Raw genomic sequence first — 20,891 nt, 5'->3', positions numbered from 1 at the left:
ATACGCTCAGAGAGGACGATGTTAAATCTAAAGTCTAGGTCTGATTATGGGGTGAGACCTCCAAAAATAGTCCCACAGCTAAAAAGCAAGACAGCTCTATGATAGCATGACATTGACGGAGGAATACTAACACTCTGAAGACATGACAAGCTCTGAGTTTAGGGACAAAACGTTGTAATGAAACCTTCCCCCAAAAAAGGAAACAAAACAAAAAAGTAAAACCGCTCTTTCTTTGAAGTCAAATCAAAGTCCAACCTTGATTACCGCTGGAGATTGAGCGAGAGCTGGCGAAAGGTAGAAGAATTGGCGCTGGCAGGTCTATTCATTACGTTGAAGATGTTGGATTAGGCGAAGCATTTCTGAGAGTCAGGTCTTTAAATGCTGGAATTAACCCTGTGCGCTCCACTCTCGCTGTGCCACTGCATCTGGGGGACAGCTGTGGCAGTGTGTGTGTGTGTGTGTGTATGTGTGTGTGTGTGTGTATATGTGTGTCTCTGATTGGGGTCGGTAAAGGGTCTGTCTCATTCAATATACAACAGAATAAGCGACAGGGAGCTTGCAGCAGAAGAACCATGAGGTTAAGAACCAAGACGTTTCAAGTGTGTCGTGTTGAAGGCAGATTTAAGATTACATTTGAACAGAAAAACAGTGTTGTTGTTTTTTTTTTTTACAATAAAACACACCGTTAAATTGTATTAGGAATGTTAAGTGTATTTATTCCTACATGGTTACATACAACAGAAAGGAATATCAGTAACCTACCACACTTAAGATGAGATAAACATCAGTTGCATTCAATGGCTCCATTTGGTAAAAAATATTTATTGGACAGGGAGGGATTAAGTACACATCAGTAACGTTGCTGGTCAATGTCAAATGGATTTTACAGAATGAATGTAATGAAATGGAAACATTGACAAAAAATAAATACAAGCATTGAAATACAAAAATACGCGAAAACAGCTACATTTCCAATTTCGGCAAAGTTAAACGAATAAGATGCAAAAACAAACACAAAACTATTTGCAAGTTAAGAGGGAAATATCTGATGTCTTGAGGACAGAGAGGTTAGGACTGAGGGGAGCTACACTCACACTAAGTAACATGAAGGGTTGCATTTCCAAAGAAAAACATCTCCACGGCTCTTTTTCAGTACCCATCTGTTTTGTAGAATGTTTCTGTTGAACTACTGGACCGCTTTGGTGTAACAAAGTGACAAGGGGGACAAAAAGCAGTGCTGTGCTTAATTGCACAGCATGCAAGTCAACTTTCTGATCGCATTATTTGACAAAACCAAGGCACTGAATTAGGATTTTAATTAGGATTTTAGTAGAATATTCACAAAATTAAACAAATGCTTTAACATTATTCATGTAACATTAATAGCTAATTATTGTGTTATTGTAAATTCATGTTTCTAATTGGCTGAAATAGGTGTCAGGTGATGTCACTTTCCAAAACAAAGAAAGTGATATCACCTGGCTCCACTTTCGGCCAAACGTAAATGAACCTATCACTGATCAACAGTACATTCATGTGACAGCAGGTCACTGGCACCATTCAACTAAAAAAGGAGACACATTTCACTCTGTTAACATACTGTACTAAAAAAGGTGAGATAGTCAATCAAATACATAGTAGCTGTAACTGTGGTTAAACTAAAAAGACAACTGACAGCAACACCAACGTTAAGTGAGCAGTGCATTTAGAGCATTGACAGGAGAGACTATGCAGATTCATATGTAGCCATAGTAGTCGTGTGGTCCCACCGTTAATGTTAAGGGTTTCGAGAAACCACCGGGGCCTACCCAGGCTCGGCTTCAGGCCTTCTCCAGTGACTTGTAATATTCTTTCAGCACGTTCCACGCCTTGGGTGCCATGAAGCCTTCTGGGGGGTTCTGGCCCTCGCGAGCCATCTTACGCATGCGAGTGCCTGAGATGAAGTCATAGTCCTGATGGCTGTCATTGAAAAAGAAAACAGCAGAATTTGTTAGGGTATTTTTGGACAATCAACTGACTCATTTAATCATCAAAGCGCATAAATACGTTGTTAAAATTAATTACCCACATTTAATATACAAGAAAACATGATTCCACACACTGTTAAATATAATCAGCTTGTTGTAATTCCGGCCATACCCTTGATTGAAGGACTAGAAGATACAATGTCACTAGGCAAGGCCTGGTCAAAGCATAAAAGTAAAAGGCATAGCACAGATGAAATGCTCTCCGTTCCCCAAGATGCCCGCCAGAGCCGTGGGTATTTCCTACATCTGGATTCAAAGCTTGAATTCATACATGATTCAGAGTAATATATTGCGAATACTAAATTTTCTGGATGATTACTCTGTGTAATGTCATCAGGGCGGTGGACATGCGAGCGTGATCATACTGCATTCTTTGGAGGGACAACAGAGCAATCTTAGCCTAATGACACACTGTTTGGTTTCATTGTTCTCGGTCTTTGGTGGGCCGATACGCTGTCGTTCCTGTCATGGTCTTTATTGCTCTCGGGGATTGGACAGACGACTTGGTGAAACCGTTGTACACTTCCATGGCCTGCTTCCCCGCTTGACGTAAACCAGCCCCGGTGGGACGGAGCAGAGCGGCAGCAGAACGCATTTTGCAGAGGCTCATTTTGTGATGCCATGGACAGGTGAAACCCAAGCACAAAACGGGTATCCATTTTATTCTAACGAGCGCAAAACGTGTGCTGGAGCAGTCACCTTTTTTGACAAGCGATAGAATTTCAACAAATTGCATTTGAATCATTTTTGGAAAGGCATCACATGGAAAACAAAATGAAAATGTTTTCAGTGCTCTGGCCGCAGTTAGTCACACCGCAGAAAGCCAGAAACAGTCATTGTTGCATGAATTGATGATGGAAGCAGTCATGAGTCCAGAGATTGGACAGATTTCAGTTAGTCACCGTCGGCAGGCTCCGTAAACAGATTAATGGCATTTATTTGTGCTTTTTGGAAAACTTCAAGGCTCACGTCAAGGCTGGGGAACTTGGGTGTGTGAGGAACAAAATGTGTTACTGTCATTGTTGGCTTGGCTGCTTAGGGTTTTTGTCATAAGTAAATAGGACATTTGTTTAATATGGAAACTTCAAAAATGGAAACTGGTAAATCAGTGCCTTAAAATTATTTCTGTTAACCGGTTGAAGACCTTAATGGATGTTAATTTGACAATTATCTATAGAAAGTATACGATGATATATTTCAAATTTTATAGTTTAATATTCTGGCATTGTAGTAGAGTTGTCAACTGAGAGTTGTGAGAATAACAACACGCAAAAAGTAAGTACTATGAGACTTAAAAAATGAAAATTGGATAGGTGATGACAATAATTGGATTCTTACTTCTTGGGCTCATAAAAGTCCATGGCCTTTTTGACCTTGTTGTAAGCGGCAACCTTGAAGGGAACGATCTCCAGGGTGATGAGCCCAGGAGCCATGGTGAGGACCTTGGCTCCGTGGGTGGGCTCGTACAGGTCCTTGCCTGTCTCTGGATGGGGCATGCCCGCAGGGTCCCGGCCCACGATGTAGAAGTTGGCCCCGGCCACCATCCGAGACCGGCAGTGCCACTGCACCTGTGGATCATGTGAAACCGCCTAGCTTAAAAGGAGCATCATCTGATTTATGAACACCGGGGGGCAGTAAGGGGTTCTTTGTGGTTTGGCAGAGTTAGAAAATGAGTCTGTATTGGAAACAATTGTTTCATAATGTATCCCACATGATTTTAAAACAATAATGACCTCAATATGGCCTTTTTCAAATGTTTGATGATTTGATAGGATTTGTTGAAGTGGAAAAATGATATGGATTAGTACCGTTTGGCTAAGTACTCCCTCACATAAAGTGGCAAGCATTTTGGTATAGATTTGTGAAATATGTCTTGGAAGTACTTTGACTTAATGGCACTGTATCAGAGGCCATATTGCAGAATGATCAGATTATTGTGGATAACAGCGCTGATGTGGTAAACATTCAAAAACACAAATACCCTTCAGAAAAGATCAGGCCTGCGGATGAGAACCTCATATTGAACGTTTTACTCTGCGCCTTTAATTTTTGAAAATCACATTCAGATGCAAGTTGTGTTTGCTTGGAAATATATTGAAGCTAAAATCTTTTAACACGGGAAGGTGGTCCCAAGAGCTCTATAGGCAACTGAAACTCTGGCAACGAGTTCTCCCACTTTGAGTCAGCATACGTTACCTCCATAAGAGTTCACAGGCAGGCAACGCACTACAGCTGTTGCCCTCAGGAATACACACTTACCACCAGAGCCCAGGCCCTTCTCTGGTTCTTATTATTGGTAATAGCTAACATCCAACATTGCTTTTAAAACATTGCATATAATATTGGTGAGCTAAGAATAAAGACCCTGGTGACGTATGGAGTATGTGTGCTTATGTTTCCGTTAGTCTGTAGTATAATATTTAGTAATATACATGCACACTCCTATAACTACAAGACAGGGATTAGAACACAGGCTTCAGTGTTGGTTCTAAGGGATCGTAGATCTTTAGAATAATCCTCAAGATAACCATTGGCATATACAGAAACTGGACTTCAGCCTGTTTTACAGTGTGGTTTCCATGCAATACTTAATCTTACTCCCTTGGTTGTAATTAGTGATCGACCGATATATCGATATTTGCGTTTTTTACATGTATCGATATCGGCCGATATATATTTCAGTTATCGGCCGATTTTTTTTTTTTTTTTTTATTATTTTCTTCGGCATGATTTACAGACAGTTCAATAAATGTTAATTTTTTTTAAATTGAGACATTGTAACATTTGTTATCATCATTGTGTCATTTTTATGATGTTAATTGAGGGAGGCTTAGCCTGGAAATCCAGACCCACATCTAGAAAACTGTAGGGTCTGGCAACAAGTAATGAAAATGGCCCAACTCGAGGGGCTGCACCAAGCATGCATTTGAAAATATTAGAAGAATACAAGGGGTGACCTATCCAGACCAGTGGAGCTAACCAACAGATAAGACTCTTGCCGTATCCGGTCGGTAAAACAGCAATGCTTTTGGCCTGCCTATATTGATACATCGATGTGATTGATTAATGTTCTGGGCCAGGGGAGGCCCAGAATATACACGAGTATATTGCTCGTTGCCAGAGTTACTCGCTGAGCAAAATCAAATTGTGCTCTCGCGAGAACTCTGGATTTCCAGGGTATTTATCTGCTCAAAATATCGGCTCAAGATCGGTTATCGGCTAAGGCTGATGAAAAAATATCGGTATCGGCCCTAAAATAATCAGTCGATCGCTAGTCATGACACAAATTGTAATACTATATTCAAAAGCATAAACAAAGGCTTTTTGAGAAGCCACACTGTAGACTGTTCACATGCATCGCCTTGTGTTGAGTACAGCTTCCATTGAAGAAAACAAATGAAATCAAATATTTAAGCAGAATTTGATTTGACTTGAGGCGCGGCTGTTGAAAGCCCATTGGAAATGCCTCTGGGTGAAGGACAACCACCATGTGGAAGACAGGCACTTGAGACCCCTTTTGGAGGATGACATTAGAGAGCGATAGGGACAGCCCTCTGACTAACATTTACCAGTTATAGGCCAATATGCTTTCAATAATTCCCACCAATACCTTTCCATAATCATGAGCTAATGACTCCAAGATGGAGGACTCACCGCTGACCCGTCCCAGCAGTGCCTGCTCTGGAAACATTAACCATGGATGTTCTCTAGGCTTGATTACCATCCAGGCCGATTTGATCTTTTATTTAGAGTGGATTTCGCTTGACGTGCGCACACACAGACACGCGCACATACGCACACACCAACACACACACACTTGTTTCCTTACTCGTGACGACTTTAAATCAAACACATGACTCATGTAACCTTTCCACCCTGTCTGTAGGACGCGCCCATTCTGGGCGTATCCTACAGACATCTCCAACAGACGCCCTTTCATGTGGTCCGTTCTGGACCGGCGGAATGATGCTTTGTTTGCTCCTTCCCATTTGTCCGTTCCTTTTGTTCGGAACATAATAGATCGAAGCTGTTCTGAGCAACCTCCAGTATGTCGTCATCATCCTCCCCCCCACTACCCTACCCTCTTCACAACAACGACAAAGTCTTTGAGCAGGGTGTGGCGGTTAGGGGTGTTACCTCGGTGGGTCCGGCGTACATCATGGGCGAGGGGAAGATGGCGACGATGGTGGTCTCGGGGTCCAGCACGCCCTCGTCCAGCACGGCGGCGTGCTGCTTCATGCGCCACTCCAGCGGCACGTCGTCGTCCTTGGTCCAGCCGCCCAGTGGGTGCAGCAGGAGGACCGGCTTGCGGTAGCCGCGCTCCACCAGCCGCCGGTGGGTGTCCTGCATCAGGAGGGCGTGGCCGTTGTGCACCGGGTTGCGCAGCTGGAAGGCGAACACGGCGTCTGGGAGGGGGTGGGCCGGCAGGACGGGGTTAGGGTAGGGAGGAGGAAGGGGAGCCGGAGGTTAATGTTCGGGTCCTCATGGTGGATATGAGGATGGTCTCCTCACACAAATGGGTGAGGGTGATGATGGTGGTCATAAAAACCAACAAACCAAAGTCCAATGGTATGATTGGCTGATTTTGTTTATGTACATATGTCACCCAATAGGATGAGAATGGATGAGAACATAGGGAAATACAATTTTGAAAATCAATAAAGTAACAGACGGGTCGTCTGTTACTTTATTGATTTTCAATATTGTAGGTGTACTAGTAATAGTAGTATATATATGTTGTTCATCGCACTATGCATCATCATCAGTACTTGAACGCCAAAAATGACTAAAGAACAAATAACTCTCTCAAAATGAAATCATTGGGCTGTAAAAAGGATTGGAAGTGGTGTGTTCATTTCGGGCCACCAAGGCTGATGGTGTTATCCCTGGGTTTTGCCGCGGGGGCAGACGTACGGAGACACGAGCACAAATCTGACCACACACCGAGAAGAGGAATAGGAGCCACCTCACCTGCGTTCATCTCCTTGAACTTCTGCTTCAGCTCGGTGGGCGTGAGTCGGTACTGGTCCAGTCCATCGCTCCAGCGGATCCGCTCCAGGACCTGCAGGTCTCCTCCGATGAGCCAGTCGCCACTCTCCATCACCATCTGGGGACACAGAGAGCCAGCGGTCAGAACACCAGAACCACCGAGAGTTTGAGCGTGCGGAGAAAAGAATGACCAACGTGGGCGCTGGGGTAAACATGATAAAATGACCCATGTGTGCAATAAAATCACCCATCTATAACTCTCTGGGGCGCTGAAAGAAATCCAAAATGTATCACAAGTAAATCATAAATCGCAAATGTACCGACATGAAAACGTTATTATTTGAGCTGGCTACAAAGCGAGCGTGGATCTGTCCATTGCGTGTCACCATATCTCGTTGAAAACACTGAGAATAGATTACATCATTTACTTCTATTTCCCAATAAAACCATCCCTTGATGAGCTCATAAGCGCAGAGGGGGAATCGACCCTGTAGGCGAGCTCAATCCAAAGCATCGCTCGTCCTCCAGACTCTGAATACTTGCTGTTGTTTGATGTTGACCCTTCTGTAGCCTGCAGAGTGTCCGTAGCTCAAGGTTCTCAGAGCTCTGGCCCGCTGCACGTTAATTTGATACAGAATGACTTAATTCTGTGCCAGGGAAGGCGCTCAGGGAAGCACTGCACCAGAGCTAAGCGGACGTGAACAGAGTCCAAAGCAGGCTGCTAAAGTAACTTAGGCCTTTGTTAACTTTACGAGAGGTTAATTAGGGGGGTAACTATGAATACAGATACGGATGTGAGGGACATGAGGAGGGGTTGGGCACACTTCCCAATCCAACACAATGAAAAAGAAAAAGAAATATTGCATCTACAACCTCTCTTGCATCTACATAGCATGCAAGAGAGAAGTCCTGTGTGCTTATACACAGAAGACTTCGAGGTGTTTTGGCAAAGCATCCACTGCAGAAATCAACTGTAGCGCTGTGATTTATTTCTGCAGTGGATGGTTTACCAAACAAAACCAGGGCAGGGAAAGTGTGCCGCCTGTCTTGAAGTCATCCACAACCAGTTCCACAGCAACACAGTTAACTACTCATCGTCTGGCCAGGGGAAGAATCCTCCTCGCCCAATCCCAGAACAACACACACACACACACACACACACACACACTTTCTCTTTCCAAGTGAATGGAAACTTTAAGGACTTTTACATGTTTAAAGAAGGAAAGGGTTCCGTGCACACACACGCATGCCACTGCTGTCAGGCCCTGCATAGTCTTGTATTATTTATTTATGTATCCATATTATTTATTTATACACACATATAAAAAGGGGGTCATGGCTAAGTAAACAGTCGCTACACCAAAGTCTCCTTCAAAGGGCGCGTTCTCCCTGAGGTAATGCCCAGGTAAACAGGGAAACGTGGACTGGCTCTGGGAGGGTGTGTTGACTGACTGCCGCAAGCCGAGTTCCGGATTTAAATTACCATAACGTATACAGTCACAAACTGTTTTGTGAGGGACACATTAATCAAAACAGGCTGTGCGCGCACACACACACACACACAAATACACGGATGGGGGATAATGCATTGACGGCATATTGTGGATAAAAGTTAACAAGGGGGCGTGGCGGAAGTATGCGCCAAGTGCTGGAGGCTAGAACTGGAAGCAGTTGTGAACTCCACTGGTGGTCACTGTGCTTCAAAGTAAAAGCATAAAAATGCACGAAAAGGGTTGTATATAATTACAACTTTTAAGATACAAACGACATGCAATCAAAAAGATAAGGCTAACTGGCAGAGACATGGAGCTAAACACAACTTCCATTCGACCGTCAATTGAAGTGATTGCTTTCGAGCAGCACTAACAACAATGTGGGGGGGGTTTATATGTGAACACACATAGGCTAACTCACGTATCAGCTCACGTCGCTGCCAATGTGCGTTCACGAGAGATCCCTTCGCAAAAATACCCTATTTAAATCAGTTAGTCGGTTGAATTCTTAATGCGGCCTTGAGAAAATTCATAAATATATATATAAAAAAATGATCCTGCTATTTATCTCTAGATCTTGTGCCTATATATCGTAACACTTAAAAGTAGTTGCTTATTTTGTATTATTTTTTCACTTTTTTGGGTGATCTTGTACTAAAGCGTCCCCTAAATACATGTAATGAGCCAAGATGGCCTCCGCTCTGCCCTCGGTGTGTGACTGTGTATTTATGGGGGTAGGGGGGCTCGTAATGTCCACGCTGAGGCCAGCACTGCATTTAACAATGCAAACTGAGCCGCCTAGTTCACTAACACTCAGGAGTCTTTTGTTTAAGCTGAGGGAAGAAAACCTCAGCGCCATAATAAAACATATGTGCTGAAAACCAAGCCACAGACCAAAATAAACTAAAGAAAACAGTTGGACTGGCCACAAGCGTGCGGCTCCAACAGACGAGGGAACAGCGCCATCAAGTCGCGTCTTGCGTAAGAAAGGCAGTGGACTTTGATAAGGGGACCATTAGCCATTAACAGATACTTAAAAACTGTATTTATTTTTACATACAAAAAAATCGGTGTCAAAATTTAGAACAGGGCAGGATAGTCTGGTGGTTAGAGTACTTCATTCCAGTCGAAGGATCTTGTTTGAAACCCGAATTACCTGTAGTGTGTGATACAGTGTGTGTGCGACAGTGTTTATGTGTCTGTGTGTGTGTGTGTGTGTGTGTGAGTGACAGTGTCTGTGTGTGAATGACAAAAGGAGTGATTGACAAAAGGTGTGATTGACAAAAGGTGTGATTGACAGTAGGTGCGAGTGACAGTATGTGCGAGTGACAGTATGTGCGAGTGAGTGAGTGAGACAGTGTTTGTGCGACAGTGTGAATGAGTGAGTGAGACCTTGATGTAAGGGTGGTCCTTGCAGGTGGTGCCCCACTGGCGGGCGCAGCGCTCCTCCTTCCTGTGCTCGTAGAACTCAGGGTTGCGCAGGATGGCCACGCGCCGGCCCTCGTACACCAGGGCCATGGCCGTCACCCCGTCCAGACGCTCCTTATCAGACACGGACACGGGCAGCACCACCGGCACCGACAGGTTGATTACTCCACCTGGGGGGGGGGGGGGGGGGGGGGAGTGAGTGAGTGAGTGAGTGAGAGAGAGAGCATAAAACAGATTGCTGCTCAAGGGGGTGAGACACTTGGGGGTTCCCAGAAGGCCCTCAATAACCAATAAAAAGCAAAAGGCAGGAGCTCAAAAACAAACGTTTCTCTACATTATAGAGCTGTCTTGGTCAATAATGTTGGGATATATTGTGTGTATCTCTTCCTACCTGGCCTTGGACACACTCATTTTTATAAATCTATAAACATATTGACCATGTCATTTCATACCCTTTCCTTTGGGCTAATAATACACAGCTAGCATATATGAAGTACTTAGTGAGGCTTTCAGGCTGTATTAGTTTTCTTTCAAAGGACCTGAATCCCAACCCATCTCCCCGGCCATAGAGATACTTCAGGCTTTCACCACTGGTACACTTTTCAGAGGACGAATCCAGACGATGTCCGCCACCCCGCCCCCCTGCTGCCTCCCCCCACTACCGCACACACACCACTTGTACCGAGGAACACACACACACACACACACGGAAGACTCAAGCCTGTTATTGCATGATTTGTTAATTTTCATAAAAGATGAAATTTCACTTTTCTCATTTCCTGCCCCCCTCCCCCCCCCCCCCCCCCCGTTGTAATGGGGGAATGAATCACTACTTCCTTGTGACATCAACGTTTTTTTATTATTTCGATATAGGTCTTCGAGGGCGACATCCTGAGAAGGAAGGAACTGAGCATCGATAAATTATGGTTTGTAGTGTCAATCAATACTGGAAGCTTCTTCCCCTTCCTCGTCTCGGGTTACCCGCCTCCAGGACAAACAAGGGGGAACCCGAGGAGCCGGCGACCATCTTTTTTTTCGCTTGTGTCCAGTAAAAAAGCCCAGCTAATTGTCTACAAAACAGGGCACTGGGACCGAACCTAGAGCTGGAGTTTGGTTGCCGACGTCAGCAATGCAGAAACGGAGCAGTTGAAGCTGTAGCCGTAGACGAATCACGATGATCAAACAAGTGCACTGTTCTTGGATGGTGGAGCAGTGGATGTTGTGCAGCAGGGGGAGAAAGATGTTGGGCGATACAAATCTGATGGGTCGGAGGTCATATGAGCAATAAAAGTAAATTGACTCCGTTCTGGGAATTGCCATCATTCGAACGGTTCCAGAGTAACTTGTTTTGAACCGTCACAAAGGGATGGCCGAAATGATTTTCTTGTGTTTCATTAAGTCCAAGAATGAAAAGAATTTCTATTATATCGCAATTACAATACAAACGTGCCGACAATAGAGGGTGTTTCTCAAAAGTATGCAGTCGCTTTTTTTCTTCCCTGCGCCACCTGCTGAAAAACACATCTGACCATCTCCTTCTATTGTCTTCATCAAAACCAACTGTTTAAAAAAAATACATATATATATATATCTTGAACACACCGTTCTTCCTGACATTTGATGAACATAAACAAAAAAATCAAACCGATTAAACCGATTTGCGATTGTGTCCCATTAGCGAGATGTAAGAGACGCAACGTGGAGCAGTCTTGAGCATATGGTTAAAAACACACACATCATAACGCACCCTGCACACACGGTTCAATTAAATGGCTTTTTGATGCTTCTGGAATTGAAAGTTTGACCTTATTAGCAGTGTTCAAGAGACTGCTTTGGAATTGTATAAAAGTCACACAAAAAGGGCATTCTGACCTCAAAATCTTGCCTTTTGTCTTTCCTGTTCTATCCTTGCCATTTTTACAGTCCATTATTTAGTAAAAAATAACCCTGCAAATATCAGATCATTCACAAATATTAAACCTGTATCAATGTCTGGATAATATATTAAACTGTTCATTGTGAGCAGAATGGAAAGTGAGGCAAGGGAGGACTTTTAAATGAGCAGTATGGATTCGGCATTAACTGGAACAATGCTGAGAAAGGAAAACGTCGATAAGCCTCCAATTTAGCATCAAGGGTCGGTATGGCATCGCTCTCTCTGTCAAACTACCCTGGCACAGATCCTTCTGTGAGCCTCCGGCTCCATCTAAGGCTAACTGGTAACCTTGGTAACGCAGGTGCCAGACAGCATGCATAATAATAGTTATTTATGATTATTATAGTAGTCCATGTTAACTCTAAATAAACTATAACTACTAAATTATAGTAGTAATAAGTAACAAGTGGGGCTGCAAACTTACCATCCAGTAAACAGTCGAAATGGAGACACTGCAAGTACTCCCTCTCTCTCATAAAGCCGTTCAGGGGCGTGGCCCATCCTTCGGCTAGCACCTGCACCCACTGCATGTCCACCTAGAGAAATCAAACGCCATGAGCCACACGAGACGCTGGCAGGACTTGGTAGCTCTTAGGTGGCGATTGGAACAATTGCCTGTGGTGAGTAGACATTGTCAGGTCACCAGACACTGCGGCAGAAGGGGGGTTTGAAAAGGGAACACCAGTCAAATTTCTTTGGTTGGATGGATGACCATAACAAGAGTGAACTCCTGGAGAAACCGCCCAGTGGCTAGAGATAGGCCAGTGTACTACTCTCTCTTGATCTGCATTTGTCTCGATCTCTGGTGTTGGTCAAGGAGGCATGTGTAGATAGGTCTGGAAAGATATACCAGTATTTGGGAGAAAGAGGTGATATGTCAGTTGTTACCTTGCCAATCTGCACGGCAGGTAGAGTCTCTGCGTCTGCCTTGGCCAGGTCCAACTTGTTCTCCGAGACATACAGCTCTTTGATCTCATAGGAACCATCCACAGGAACAATGTCCTGATGAGTGAAAAAAACATGAAATAAATCAGCAAGGTTCATAAAGAATAAGTCAAACGTTGATCAGATAATCAAGGGTTCTGCATGAGAATACGGATTGACTGATATTATCATGATCAGACTATTGACTTATACAATCTACATCTCATGGAAAAAAAAAAGAAGCCAAGAGACGCAAAGTCATACGTGAGGATTTAGTTCCCTCTAGTGGTGAATGGATGCAGTGCAAAAGAGTGCAGTTTGTAAAAACGTTCATTTTCCTTGAGCTAGTCAAAAGCTCCATCGAAATTGGAAAAACACAACGACTAGCGTATGACTTGCAATAAATCTTTGATATCCGTTATCGTGTGCCTCACCCTTTCCTGAAGAAGGTCAATCAGTTGTTGTATGCACTCGTTCAAGCTACAAGAGTCTGTCTTCAACACCAGCTCTGGAGCCTCTGGCTTCTCGTACTCTGAGTCGATGCCGGTGAAACCTGCAACAGAAAAGTATGATTTAACAAAGGATTCACGTATTTTCAAAGCAGCTCCTATTTAAACTTCAGAATTCATATGAAGAGACACTTCCGGGGCTGCTCAATGTCTCAACCACTAGTATGCTAACCACCTCACAATACTTTTAGCATGGGACCCAGGTTAAATCCCCCAGGCCTATGCTACATATGCTTCCCATCCCCTTACCTCTCCTTTCAAGAATGGCACAAAAGCCTATAACAAAGAAAATCTAAATGAATAAAGACTGAACTAACTGAACTAAATAGAACAAACGGTTGACACAGAAGATCTCATTTCAGATGTGTGACTTAAGGAAAGATGAATGACAGTAATTTATGATTGCAGGTGGACCTTTGCTTCGTTTTTTAACTTGGATCTTATAATAAGGTAGGTTATCTGGTGGTCTATATCATTGTGTCCCGCTATCGCTCAAGAGCATCCCTTGGATGCCCCCTGTTATGACCAAGCAGACACATCGAGTGTTTTATCATGCACCTTATTTTTATTTATGCCGGACATTTAGTTCCTCCGGCTGCACTATAGGCTTATCTATCCTGGCAAGGCCTCTTTATACTGGATTAGTTTAACAGGGGGAGGAAGGCTAATGCAGCCCATCTGAATCCATCAGATTGGGTGCATTAGCTGTGCGTTCCTGTAACTCCATGTACTATGGCAGCTCTTGCATGCTGGAAAATTGCGTGTATCAATAACCCCGGAGTGAGAATAATGTGTTGTTTACTTTATACACACACATATCCAGAAGCAAAGGGTTGCTTAAGATCAGGGATGGGCAACTGGTGGCCCGCATCCTCACTCAGTGAAGCCTGCAGATAATTTAAGATAGTTTAAAAATAATAAAAAACCCTTTTTTTTTTTGTAACTTTATTTTTTCAAGAAAACCGTGCCTTCCAGTCAAGATGAGAAGCAGAGCATCTGTTCATAGAATTCAAAGGCTGACCCATGTGTCTAGTTTTCTTAGAAACTATATCAGTCATGTAAGATTTCAACTTAAGTCAGCACTACAACTACATTGAAAATAATGCTAGTTGTTGCACTTAATGTTAGGCCACTATTTTTCAGTTTTTTTGCAATCATTGAATGTTTAATTATGTGAGCCCTTTGCACTGAAAAAAATACTTATTCATGTGGCTGTTGTTGTTACTTTTAAAACAAACTTGTTGTATTTGTTGTTTAACAAGAGTATAGACATGTAAAAAATGCATTTGAGCATGGAAAATATGAAATCAATGTATGTTGGTTCAATAAACACACATAGGCAATGAATCAGAAGGAATTTTTAGGTAGTGGCCATCCCCAAAATCCACCAGAATACAGAAAATCACATCTGCCAAATTCAAAATTTTCTGGGGGACGACCCTCTGACCCCCCGTCCATGTCTACGCCCTACCCACGAATTGTATTGCCAGCCAACCGATAAGACATATATACACATATTTTGTTCATAATTTTTCTTCTCTCATATCCGATTAGTTGAAGTGATCCCTCTAAAATTAATGACTATCAGCTCATCAATAGGAGATTTAGAATATTGATTTAGAATCCTTTGAGCCAGAGATAATCAATAATGTGAAACGCTAAGCTAGGATTAAAGTTAGGGGAGTGCAGAACACTTGGAGGCGGCGGAGCATTCAGCATACGAATCCTAAATGGGATTAATGGCATCTTTCCAGGACACACCAGATGGGAGATAGCTGGGACTGTCATGAAGAAATCTAGAAAATCTCTCTTTCGTAAAACAAAAGCTGAAGATAAGGCTGTAAAATAAATAAAATCTACTCTAAACAGTGTAATGAAACACATTTTTGGAAATAATTATATACATCTTATTGCATTTATTTGCCTTAAAATGAACTAAACTGGGGTAAAAACAACTTAATTGCTTGTGCTTGAGTTGATAAAAGTTAAGGTCAGCCAAGGTCAACATTTTTAATAGAGTTATGAGCTGTAAAAATAGCAACGTTTTCACAAAATGTTCTCTCTCCTTACTGTCAGGCACACCTCCTTGAGTGGAGAGGGGATATCTCAAAATATATCCGATATCTTCTCATATCTCATGTATAAACTATGAATAAAACAAGTACCTCTAATTTCCCCAGCCCTGGCTCTCTTGTACAGTCCCTTCACGTCCCTCTGCTCGCACACATCCAGTGGGGCGTCCACAAAAACCTCGAAGAAGGGCAGACCGGCGGCCTCGTGGATCTTCCTGGCGTTGAGGCGGTCCTAGAGGACAGAATGACATGGGACAATTCACATTGAAGCAAGGCTGAAACTTAACATTTGCATAATTGTCAACTACATGTAATAAAGCAATGTAACAAAGTAAAGTAACTAGGGCTGGGAAATCAACATAGCAGCCTGCAAAGCAAGCCACACTGTTGTTATCATGAGTCCTATATTCCATTTTTCTCTTTTGCCGATTTTTGGTAACCATCTACTCCTGGAGGCATTTACAACAAAACCACTACCAAAAAGTCGGGCATATATCAATGCAGTGCAAGTTTAGAGACCAACATTGCAGACTTTCTTTTATTAATATTAATATTATTATTATTTAATATGTCAAGTGAAAGGGGCACAAATGCTCAAATCAAAGCACTCCAAACCTAAACACCTGGGAGTTCTCAAAAAAATATGGCATATGTAGACCGGAAGGTGGTCTCTAAAAAGTTTTTTTGGGCCCTATAACTCGTGGTCAAACCTATGCGGCCACGCCCATTTATAAACAAACTCTGGAACTCGGTTTCTGGGCCTTATTGGACATGCTGAATCTTTTTGCCTCAAGGACCCATAATGTCTGCCTGGAAAGTGTTTTCTGTACCTACCTAAAGTTCTGGAAAACCTTGAAAGAAATCGCGAGAACTGACCGGTAAACCCGATGACCAAAAAGTTGTTCCACGTACCCCTTAATACTGTCCGACCTTATGGTATTATTTCCATTTTGACTGAAAAATGGCTGAGTTATGGCCGATTTATGTGTGAATATGATTATGCAAATGAGCCACCATTGTTCATTCAATCACAGTTCCACTTCAAAGAACTCCAGAGATCTATAACTTGTTTGGACCTCCCCTTAGCTCATTTAGAAAGATTTGAAATCATAGCTTAAAAAAATGTAATCCAAGGGTCAATATCAAATTACCACTGTTGCAGGTGCTCACCAAGAAATTTTTAATAATGGAAGTCAATGGGGAAAAAAATGCTGACTTGAACCATTCCGAAGGCTAACAACTCAGAGATGTCAAAGTTGTTACACGTATAGAAACAGCGCATTAACAGACTTTGTTGACAGGGGCACTATAACTCGCAATCAAAGAAAAACAACCAACCCCGTTATTTGATCAATCCCAAGTCTGCTTCAAAGCGGCCAGGGACTTGCAACTTGGCGTAACTGCTCATTAACCTCACTATCATTAGTATGTCAGATTGCTCACAGAATATTGCACACACGACGAGTTGGCTCACGCAACCACCCAAATCTTCTTCAGAAAAAAAGCACATGCAAAAACATGTCTAGTTTTCAATGAGAGTCGAGCAGCGTGGGAGGGACGAACTGTTCCTTGTTGTTGCAACTATGAGTCGTTAATGTGACTCAAAAACGATTGTGCACAAGTCAAATTGAGGCCAAGCTTTGCCGTCATTATGTTCAGTCACTGAGACACAATGACTGTCCTGCATTTAAAGTAAGTCCTCTTTAATCGCCCTGACTCAATAAAGGAAGGCTATACTTAACCTCTGTTTCATTGATTGTGGTTATAGGATAATAACCAGCCTGCCTCTCACTGGAGAGCGGGCTTCACTCTCCCTCTCTGTTGGTTATATTAGTTAGTTATATGACACAACATTGTAGCACAACATAATAATGGAGCATAGTAAAGTAATAGGTAACGGAACACAGTAACGGAACACAGTCACTGAACACAGAAACTGAACATGGTCACGGCCAAGGTCACGGAACATGGTCACGGAATATAGTAACAAGATGGTTACAATGTTCCCTTACTATGTTCTTCTGCTAAGTGTTAGTTACAGAACAGAGTAAGGGAACATAGTAACATAGTAACATATTAGCAGAACAAAGTAACTGCCATTTGGTGTTCTAGATTGCGCCACTGGCTTAGCAAGTTAGCGTGGAATTCCACTGAAAACTTTGAATGACATTTAACATTAAAATGTATATTAGCTGTATATTAAGATTCAAGAGTTGTAAGGAGGTGAAAAAAACTAAAACATCCCCTCCTCTCCCTCTTGCTCTACTTGAATACTTGATTGAGAGGCCTTGCATTACTGCTCCTGTAATTGACAGGCAAATGGATTCTGCAAACATCCAAAAAAGAACCGGGAGCCGTCTAATGTCTCTAATGTCTCATGCAGAAGCAGGTGTCTCCGTGCTAATTCATTTCACTTACTAATAGCGGACAGATGGCTCTGGCAAAAAAATATAGCTCGTAAAAACTACCTACAGCACCTTTAACATTGTACATTCAAGTAGCCCAGTTGTTTACAAACAGGGACGTGTCTGTAGTCACAAGCTATGGTTTCCACTCACCCTGCCATAGGGAGAGATGAAACTGGCGATGCAGACCAGCCCTGCATCAGCAAACAGCCGGGCCACCTCGGCGATGCGTCTGATGTTCTCCTCGCGGTCCCCGGGGCTGAAGCCTAGGTTCCTGTTCAGCCCCTGACGGATGTTGTCTCCATCCAGGGTATAGCAGGGAATGCCATGGCACACCAGGTACTCTTCTAGGGCCATGCTGACTGTGGTCTTGCCCGCACCAGACAGACCTAAAGGCAGAGAGAAAACGACCAACACATGAAACTCAAATTCTCCCCAAGATAGGGTAGGGTTGTGATTGTTGTAGTATATCGCGTTGTGGTAATAAAGAAAAGGGATATTGGACTGAGAACATACCACTGAGCCAAACAGTGCAGCCTCGGAAGCCCCCTCTGGTGCCCACAACCTGTCCCCGCTTGTTTCGACTGACATGGTGGGCTTGGTAGGTAACATTAGTCGCCCTGTGCATTCCCTGAAATGTGACAGTTCTCCGTTAATTCATATGCAAAAAAACGTTACAGTTGCTTCTTCGATCTACCAGGACAAACCCCTTATGAATGAACCCATGTTATTGTACCTGAACATAGGGTAACGTTATAGCCTATAATCGGACTCGTTTGAAACACCAATATAAACCACTGTAGTGGACAAACGGCAGCAGTTGTACTGAAGCTGCAAAGCATAGCTTGGACCGCCGAAGCTAAGACTTACTAACTTATTATAAAAACGTTTCAGTCCAAAGAGTAAGGAAGTAGAGGTAAAAACGGAAAAGAGTTGGTGGCTAAGTGCAACAGCGTAGCTAGGTTAGCATAGTCGGCTAGTTTAATAGTTATAGTGAACGGACTGCTGGTGGACGTGGCGATAACATCAGCTACTCACCCAGTTTTCCGGCGAATTGCTTAGTTTCGGCTTCTTGTGCGAATTGCCAGATGTCTCCATGGCTGGCAGTTCCTAATGCTCTTTCCCAGGTAACCGTTGAGAAAACAATAAAATAATAAAAAAAACGAAGGAACGTACTGTAGAATATTGAGCTTCCCAAATGAATCCGACTCCGGGTAAGACGGGTGTTGGGAGGGACCGGGGAGAGGTCTGCAGTTAGACGGAAGTGACGTAGTCAGGTACGTTTATAGATAAATACATCAATACGTGCATGCCTATCGCTGAACCCATTGATGGGATAATTTTTTATTCGTCTGTAGAGTTAAACTTTGCTATTCCAAATACCCTACCATGTTAAGAATGTCTGCAAAAATGACTGCTGAAAAAATATATTAAATAGGTTAGTCTATTATTAGGCATTTTGAATAGGTCCTATATAGAGAGTGAAAAGTAGGCTAGTTCATGTAGTAATCTAAATCATCGGATATGGTTCATTTTTAAACTAGGTTTGCTAGATCGTGTATGCCCGAACATGATCGTGAGCATGTCCATGGATTTTTTTCTTTTATGTTATTACATTTTTCTTAATCTATTTTAGGTTTTATAAACGTAATAACGGCCAACGACTATTAAAGAGTGTACTAAATGTGTCCCTATTGCCCAAATGTGTGGTCCAACTGCTTATTTATTATTTGCATATCCCTAGATTTTGCGTCTTGCTGCGTTTCAGCCTTTATGTATATTATTTTATGTTTTCATGAATCCATACAGAGCTAGTAAAAAGCTTTTGCTGGTCGTGAACATGTAGGTTTCAACACGACAATCTATTTGCATTGAAAAGAGTCCCGGGTTTAATACGACACTTTAGTGCGTGATATTTAAAGGTATAGAGTTGAAAAGTGACTCGCCCAGTGGCTAGTTAGAGGCTGCGCTCGTGACTTAATGACAGTGCAGCTTCTCTGTTCCAGATGAGGATGGATGGAGATGGTGCTGATGACTACATGCACTGGGGGAGGAGGAGGGCTCACAGGAGGACGACGAGCCAGCTCTAGCCTACACTTGGTGCAAGTAGTGCTACATCTGTCACACGCACACCGAGCAAGGCGCAACAGGAGACATTCTGAGAGAAGGAACTGGAACTACATTACGACCCCCTGGAGGACCCCCGATTCAGGTAGGACGAGATAAACGTAACGTCATGTCTGCACGGAATCAGACGCGGTCTAGCCGCCATGATGTCACGATTAGATTACGACACATTTGTCATCGAGGTGGCGATTTAAAAACATTTACTATTTGGGTCGGATTATGAAGAAGCGTTTATATCTTCTGCTGTGTAGTTGTCAAACAGCAAGTATCCCTAGTGACATATGACGATTCTGTAACCTAAAACTATTTGCAATAGAGATTATTTCGATAACGTTAATTAGCCTTTATCTTTCTAAATAACAGCATTCAACAGGTGTTCATAATAGCCTACTAATGTAGGCTAGGCTACTACGTCATTAGTGTATATTATGTAACCTTATGTTATGTTATATATTGTAGTATTTCGAAGAGGTATAGCGTTTTGATGCCTTCTGCTAATTGGATTAATCAGGCCTGATATCCTAATTAACATTTCCTTTGCCATAGCACTCCATATATTGCATTGAACGTGTTAAGCGCTAAGTTTGGGACTCTTTGCCGCTCTAACTTCAACTTAAACCTGCGGCCGTACCGCACACACATCCTGCTTTGCTGTTGGAAGTGCTCCTCTGTAATGTTCAAAACCTGAAGCCTCCCTCGTTAATGAACCTGACATTACATCGAGGTTACGCCCCACGTGCGGTTTTGGAGTACCGAGATCCGCCCTCCGGCCCTCGTATTGTACTGTCATTTGAGGATCCCAAAAACGTTTGATGTGCCATTTGCAGAGTTGAAAATATTGTCTTGTCTTCTTGCAAAAAGGCTTTGTCCTAGAAAAAGTCCACTGAAAGCACTTTTGTGTTTTTCATTTAATTTATCTATGTGTGTGTGTGTGTGTGTGTGGGGGGGGGGGGGGGGGGGGGGGGGGGGTTGGTGAGGAAG

The 20,891-nt window shown here is 43.0% G+C and overlaps 1 protein-coding gene across 1 annotated transcript; it reads right to left on the bottom strand.

Annotated features, from left to right (window-relative positions):
* Nucleotides 1–802: 802 nt before the first annotated feature.
* Nucleotides 803–19,054, bottom strand: papss1 (3'-phosphoadenosine 5'-phosphosulfate synthase 1). Its single transcript, XM_079729817.1, has 12 exons — nt 18,822–19,054; nt 18,300–18,414; nt 17,937–18,172; nt 15,472–15,610; nt 13,232–13,350; nt 12,762–12,875; nt 12,298–12,409; nt 9,902–10,107; nt 6,999–7,134; nt 6,165–6,433; nt 3,366–3,595; nt 803–1,959 (listed from the first exon to the last, which is right to left on the bottom strand). The coding sequence occupies exons 1-12, from the start codon at nt 18,879–18,881 to the stop codon at nt 1,821–1,823; spliced, it is 1,875 nt and encodes a 624-aa protein (XP_079585943.1). The 5' UTR covers nt 18,882–19,054; the 3' UTR covers nt 803–1,820.
* Between the last annotated feature and the right edge of the window lie 1,837 nt (nt 19,055–20,891).

This window comes from Pollachius pollachius, assembly GCF_949987615.1.
Source record: "Pollachius pollachius genome assembly, chromosome: 2".
Lineage (NCBI taxonomy): Eukaryota > Metazoa > Chordata > Actinopteri > Gadiformes > Gadidae > Pollachius > Pollachius pollachius.
This window is presented reverse-complemented; position numbering and strand designations above follow the sequence as displayed.

Bases quoted from the DNA above. Each gene is read 5' to 3' on its own strand.
- papss1 (XM_079729817.1), bottom strand. From the start codon at position 18,881: ATGGAGACATCTGGCAATTCGCACAAGAAGCCGAAACTAAGCAATTCG. The intron at 18,415-18,821 runs GTGAGTAGCTGA...GTCACATTTCAG, and splicing joins GCAATTCGCCGGAAAACTGG to GGAATGCACAGGGCGACTAA. The intron at 12,410-12,761 runs GTAACAACTGAC...TGATTTCTCTAG, and splicing joins CTGCCGTGCAGATTGGCAAG to GTGGACATGCAGTGGGTGCA.